General features: G+C 39.9%; 1 protein-coding gene across 2 annotated transcripts in view; it reads left to right on the forward strand.

Moving 5' to 3' along the window:
* Positions 1–6029, forward strand: part of cand2 (cullin-associated and neddylation-dissociated 2 (putative)) — a 17654-nt gene extending 11625 nt beyond the window's left edge. Inside the window, exons 16-24 of one of the 2 annotated variants that reach the window (XM_053316702.1) lie at positions 250–415; positions 512–652; positions 1926–2065; positions 2363–2538; positions 3272–3367; positions 3927–4096; positions 4191–4355; positions 5164–5271; positions 5617–6029. In XM_053316702.1, coding sequence (XP_053172677.1) covers positions 250–415; positions 512–652; positions 1926–2065; positions 2363–2538; positions 3272–3367; positions 3927–4096; positions 4191–4355; positions 5164–5271; positions 5617–5844 — 1390 coding nt within the window. In that variant the 3' untranslated portion in view covers positions 5845–6029. The remainder of the gene's footprint in view (positions 1–249; positions 416–511; positions 653–1925; positions 2066–2362; positions 2539–3271; positions 3368–3926; positions 4097–4190; positions 4356–5163; positions 5272–5616) is intronic. The other variant, XM_053316703.1, reaches the window with a different exon arrangement.
* Positions 6030–7302: the final 1273 nt, after the last annotated feature.

Consider the following 7302-nt stretch of genomic DNA (forward strand, 5'->3'; position numbering starts at 1 on the left):
TGAAACCTCTTCAATGAAATATGAAATACAATTCTCCTCTCCTCTTCTCTCCTCTCCTCTTCTCTCCTTCCTCTCCTCTCCTCTCTTCCTCCTTTCCTCTCCTCTCCTCTCCTCTCTTCTCCTCTCCTCTCCTCTCCTCTCCTCTCCTTTCTCCTCTCCTCTCCTCTCCTCTCATCTCCTGTCCTCTCCTCTCCTCTCCTCTCCTCTCCTCTCCTCTCCTCTCCTCTCCTCTCCTCTCCTCCTCCTCAGTCAGTTGCTGAAGTCCCTCACAGAGCCGTTCCACCACCCTCCGTCCTCTGCAGACAGCTCAGTCCTCCACAGACAGTCCTTCCACTCTGTCGCTCGCTGTGTGGCTGCTCTGTCCTCCGCCTGCCCCAAAGAGACTCCCGGCACCGTGAGCGGCCTCATCCAGGAGGTGTGTGTGTGTGTGTGTGTATAAACGTTTGACTTATACAAACCTTCATGTCCTTTGTCTCTGTTTCACTGGATCTACTCTGTCTGCTCTCCTCAGGTGAAGAATCCTGGCTCTCCAGAGTCCGCTCGAGTCCTGGCTTTATTGTGTCTGGGGGAGGTGGGGAGGAACGGCAGCCTGGGAGGAAGTAAAGAGGTGCAGGGAGTCATACTGGAGGCTTTCTCCTCCACCAGCGAAGAGGTAAGACAGAATATAATGATATTGAGTCAAAATCCCAAAGATATCCCTGATGTTATCCCAAATAGTTAAACTGATTTATTTTTGAGAGTTTTAATAATCTACTAATGAAGGTAAATGTTATAAATATCTTGTCCACTTATCAAACTATTCCTTTCAGCTTTCTGAGTGATTATTAATTTTCTGTCCACACAGTTTAAGTTAGTATGTTAAAACCAGTGAAAATATATTTGTGCTTTATTTTGAAATATCTTTTCTTTTGGCCTCGTGATGGCTTATAAATAAATAAACTACCAGGATGCACCAGACATATTTGACCAAACGGGGTCGCTGTGGCTCAGGAGGTAGAGCGGTCATCCTCCAATTGGAAGATTGGCGGTTTGATTCCCGGCTCCTCATGTCGATGTGTCCTGGCAAGACACTTAACCCCAAATTGCTCCAGCTGCGCCAACGGTGAACGAATGGTTAAATTCCTCCTGATGAGCAGGTTGGCACCCTGCGTGGTGGGTCCTGCCATCAGTGTATGAATGTGTGTGAATGGGTGAATGAGATGTAATGTAAAGTGCTTTGAGTGGTCGCAAAGACTAGGAAGGTGCTATATAAGTACAGTCCATTTACATATTTATACTTTCACTGATTATTTAAGTTTCCTGGTTTCAATTGTCACTGAAATCTTCCAAGTATAATAACTTTTTTTCCAAATTAAACTTATTTGTCCTTGATGTCAAAGTCTAAATGTTCTTATCCTGGTTTTAATGATAGCTGGTAACAGAGACAGTAAGGACACAGAGAGAAAGATTAGAAGTCCTTTAATGGTTTATCTGTTTATATGATCTTGGAATGACATTCAACACACACTAAGAATCAATGGACTCACACCTCCCTGTTTCACATTGTTGCTGTTTTAAATTATTATTAGTTTTTTTCTTGTTCTTGCTCTTATCTTCATTTTTAACTAGTTTGTAACTCGACATTATTGTTAACGAGGACAACCTCAATGATTCTTCCAGTTTAAATAAAGGTCTGACTGGTTGATGTTGTAGATATGGTAAAAAAATGAACATAAAAGGTTTAAAATAGACAAAAATATTATTTATTTTTCTATAATAGTTATGTGGACAGTATGATGAGTGAGGATGAGGTTGTAACCAAATTAGCTCTATTTAAATTAGAAAGAAAACAAACAGCAGGTATGTTCAGCTGAATATTTTCCTGGATGAATGGAGGTAGAAAAAAAGAGTTCTTGTTTCTTATAGTCTCTAGTTTGTGTTTTCAGGTGAAGACGGCAGCGTCCTGCGCTTTAGGCAGCATGGCCGTCGGCAACCTGAACGACTTCCTGCCCTTCCTGCTCAAAGAGATCACCTCCCAGCCAAGAAGACAATACCTGCTTCTACACTCCCTCAAAGAAGTCATCAGGTGTGTGAAAAGTCATTAGTGTGTGAAAACGTTATTTCTGTGATGAAACCTGAAACAGCAGATTGATGAGAATAACATGACTGCGGAAATGAACATTACGCTAAATTTTACCACAACCCTGTTTATTATAATATGAGATACAGCCATTATTTGCATGCCAACTTTATTATGCAAATTTACAGTAAAACATCAAAAAACTATTATAAAACTTCTCTTGTTTCTCTTCCTCTCTCTGTTCTTCTTGCTGAACACTGTCTCACTGTCTCTCTTTGTCTCTCTCTCTCTCTTTCTGTCCAGTGCCTGTCCAGCGTCGAGTCTCTCGGCCCACGTGGAGTCTATCTGGGCCCTGCTGTTTCAGAACTGCGAGTGTCAGGAGGAGGGAACGAGGAACCTGGTGGCTGAATGTTTGGGGAAACTGACGCTAGTCAACCCGGCACAACTACTACCCAGACTTAAACAGCAACTTAAAGCTGGTATGATGTGTGAGGTGTGAAAGTGCTAAAATGTGTCCTACCAATGGTGGGGTTGACCATCTGTCTGACCATCCATCCAATGCTTTGGTCTCTAGAGCAAAATACCTCTAGAAATACTTGTCAGATTGGTGTGAAATTTGGTTTGAATGTGGCTTTAGTAGCTTTTCAAAGGGAATATATCTTCAGGAGGAAGTGGTTCCATTAAAGAAGACACATTACTGTTTGGGGATGTCAGTTCGTCCACCACTTTGTTCCTAAAATACTAAAATATCTTGACAACTGTTTGGTGAATTACAATGAAATTCTGTACAAACACTCATGTTTCCCATAGGATGAATCCCTCTGATGTTGGTGATTCTCTGACCTTTCCTGTAGCTTCTGACCTGCAAAAACTATTATAATTCCCATCGATCTCATCAACCCAAAGAAGTTAAACATTATACCTGCTATACCTAACATCACCACATTATCATTATGAGCTTGTTAGTATGCTGATATGAGCATTTAAATCAAGTACAGCCTCACAGAGCTGCTTCTTGTTTATATTTAGTATTATTGACGCTGTTTGAACCACACATTTGTATTTGTGTAGAGGCAAAAATCTCAGACAGATATCACAAAACCTGGGTAAATAAAACCAAAACTATATTTCCATGAGTAGAAACCACCAGAGGTAAGAAAATGTGTTTTTTAACTAAAAACCCTCATCCAGCGCTCTGCTGTCCCCTCACAGGTTCTCCTCTGGCTCGCAGCACAGTGGTGACAGCTGTCAAGTTCACTATTGTTGACCAACCTGCGCCTATCGACACACTGCTGAAAGACTGCATAGGCAAGAAACACAAGCACAAAAACACACTTGTTTTACTTTACCACAAACCTAATCTTAATTTTAAAGCAGTTTCACATTTTAAGTATGCTTTAAAGCCGTAGTCACATACACATACTGTATGTAACTTGAAAGAGTTAATGGTCAGTGTAATTGTTCCTTCTTTTTTAAAGCAGTTTCAATCAATCTCTGTGAAAACTGCATCCTATAGTGTTGCAGAAGCTAATATGAGGATTCAGTAGTCTGTCAAATCAAGTTTATCTTCCTAAAAAAGTATTTTTATACATACAGGCATGTTTTTCAGACTTTTTGTCTTTGTTTAACACAATTGTACCTATCCCACATGCATGGTATCCTTATGCTTGGTATCATAATCATAATAATATTTACTCAATTAGTTGAGTTGTTGGTCTGTTAAATGTCATTAATTGTGAAAAATGTTAATTACTGTTTCCCAGAAAATATTTACACTTACAAAAGATGGAAACATTTTTAACTTTTTCCTTAAAAAATCAATTAAAAAAACTCCAGCTCAGCTGTGATGTTATCTGTGTGTTGGCAGGTGACTTCTTGAAGACCCTGCAGGATCCGGACATCAACGTGCGCCGCGTCGCCTTGGTGATGTTTAACTCTGCAGCTCATAACAAACCATCTCTGATCCGTGGTCGTCTATCAACGGTGCTGCCTTACCTCTACAAGGAGACCCAGATCAGGAAGGACCTGATCAGAGAGGTCGGTTGACTGGTTGGGAATCTGAAGATGTTTATAAAACGTTTATGTTTTTCAAAGCTTTGTGCTGATGTTCACATTCCTGTGTGTATTGCAGGTGGAGATGGGTCCATTCAAACACACTGTGGATGATGGTCTGGATGTGCGTAAAGCAGCATTTGAGTGTATGTACACTCTGCTGGACAGCTGCCTGGAGGGGCTGGACGTCCTGCAGTTCCTAGATCATGTAGAGGAAGGACTCAAAGACCACTATGATATCAGGGTGGGTAGAAAACATCAAGACCACATAAGAGTTCTGCGTGTAGCACTTTTGTCTGGGTAGAAAGTGAAGTGAAAGTGTTAATATCTTCTCTGTAAATCACTTGTTCTGTGTTTTCCTTAATGAAAAAAAATGATTTTATGTTAATACAGCCAATTAACTCTTGCATAAAGTGATAAGGTGTTGCTCTATCATAGGCAGAGCAGATGGTCACACAGAGCCTGATTGCATCCTGCTACACAACACAAGAACACACATTAGCTTTCCTGCTAAAGTCTCATTCTTATCTAAAATACAAACAAACATGAACATATATTTAATCCTGCACCTGCCAGCTGCTGTTGATCAAACACAAACACATCGCCCCAGCTGGCTTAAACAAAAAGCAGTTCCTCAAATTTCTCCTTTTTTAAAATTTAGAAAAATGCTCACCTTATTTTTGACCGGAAAGAGGGCTGATAAAATGTGAATTCAGTTGGACATTAAGTCTGAAACAGGATACCTCTTGAAACACTCAAATCAAATGTTTTCAACTAGGCTTTATAGTGTTTAATATAAAGCAAATGCATTGTTTATTTCTCATCTGACATTTCTTCAATAACTGATTGTGGTTTTGTTAATGTTGCATAAAAACTAAAGCAAAAACGAATGATAGTCCAATGAGCAGCAGAGTGTTCATTCATTCAGGTGTAGAAAGGGTTTATGATGATGAGATATACACATTAGAGAGTTGTAGTTGCACCTACAGCCACATGAGTCTCATTCATTCTCTTGCCTCTGATCTCCATGTGTGTCTTGTATGTGTGTGTAGATGCTGACCTTCCTGATGCTCGCCAGACTGGTCTCTCTGTGTCCTGCTGCTGTTCTGCAAAGACTGGATAGACTGGTGGAGCCACTTAAAGCTACTTGCACTACCAAGGTACCAGAGACAGATTCACACAAATGCTTTCTGAAGTTTTAAAGGTCAATAGATAGATAGGTAGGTAGGTAGGTAGATAGATAGATAGATAGATAGATCCTTTATTGTCATTGTCACAAGTACAATGAAATGTGTGCTCACCAGTCAGTGCATCATAAGTGCTGCGAACCAAAACAGTAAAGTAGACAGATCAGACATTATTATTACATAAAATATCAATTATAGCAACTTAAAAGCCTGTTTTTTCTAGTCAAATAAATGTCACACATTGTTTTGAGGAGTACAGTCATAAAGAGCTTCTGATGATGATTCCCACTACAATGAAATCAACCCCACCGCCCACAGGTGAAGGCCGGTTCTGTGAAGCAGGAGTTCGAGAAGCAGGAGGAGCTGCGGCGCTCGGCCATGCGCGCTGTCGCCGCCCTGCTGGCTGTGCCCGAGGTGGAGAGGAGCCCCAGCATGGCCGACTTCGCCAACCAGATCAGAACCAACGCAGACATGGCGTCCATCTTCCAGAGCGTGCAGGGAGGGGAGGGAGGCTTAGGACCTGCAGAGAGCATGGATATGAGCTAGGCTCACATGATGGAATAGATGTTTTATTATGATGTTTTTTTATAGCTACAGTTCATAAAGCCGCGCAGTGTTTTATAGAAGCTCGGTGCTGTTCAAATTTGCTATACAAACTTTAAAAGCTTTATTTTAAAAACAAAACATTTTCCAACTCTACATTTGGCCTTTTTAATATGAATTTACTCTGGGGAAAAAATTGTCCATTTGTGTCCTTTCCAGTAAGAAATGGGTTTCATTTAGTTGACAATAAAGTGTAACACCCAGTGCAGTTTGTGTTTGACCTTCTGCTGATGTGATGGATTTGAATAAAGCAATATTTTGCATTTCGATGCTGAAGTTTTAAAAAATATGTCAGTGAAATTGAGCACAATTATTTAAAGGAATTATGTAATTTGAGTTATATAACACAGAACTTCATACATTTTTATTTCATCACACCTTTGTTGAATGTATGTTTAGCAATGTAAAATGATTCCATCACAAGTAAAAGTCCTGCATGAAAAATTCTAAAAACAGTGCAGTAAAGCAGTAAATGTAGTGGTTTGGTCTGACTGATATATTATTATATGTGACATCATTAGATTATTAATACTGAGCAGCATGTTACTTTTTGGGCTTTTTCTCTAATCTTTAATTTTTGCTGTAATATTGGATCATTTGAACATTTATTGAAATGAAACCATGTGAGTTTAAAGGGAAAATTACTATTTGGTGGAGCTGTTAACAACTCATAGACATCTGAAATGTGAGCCCCAGACTACACTGCTTTTAGTAAGACGTCAAAAGACAAAAAGGTTTCATATTTAACAATGTGTCTTTTAAAAGGTTGTGGTAATAATCTAATGATCTCAAATATAATATCAATCAGAGGGACCAAAACCACTACTTTTACTGTATCTAGCTCATAATACTTACGTACTTTCACCAATACTTTAACTACATCAAGCTCATAATACTAAGTACTTTTATACTTAAAGAGCATTTTTCATGCAGCACTTTTCCTTGTATTGGGGTATTCGTAGCCTTCACTGTTTTACTGGTACTTTTACCGAGGGATCTGAATATGTCTTCCACCATTTAACAGAAGTAATTTCCTGATTGTCCACCAGAAGGCGCCAAACGGAAGAGGGACAACGTCAATAAAATGGCGGACGCACCAGGCGGGGTGTTCCTGTCCTCTGAAAAGAAGCCAATGCGGAAGTAACTTAGAGCTGCATTCTATCAAAAGGCCACCAGGGGGCGACCGTTTTGTGTTCAAAAAGACGTCCGGCTCTATACAAGTCAATGGAGAATTCACCAACTTCTCATTTGATTTCTAACCTCAGTAAACGTTTTCAAAATGTGTTTATGGTCTCAATCGCTAGTTTAAAGCCTTCTTCAATGCAGTATGATGTTCATTTGGGACATTTTGGCCTCTCTGATTTTATATTTGACGATAAAGCAGGCTACGTGGCTACGTTG

This window comes from Scomber japonicus, chromosome 3 (genome assembly GCF_027409825.1).
Source record: "Scomber japonicus isolate fScoJap1 chromosome 3, fScoJap1.pri, whole genome shotgun sequence".
NCBI lineage: Eukaryota > Metazoa > Chordata > Actinopteri > Scombriformes > Scombridae > Scomber > Scomber japonicus.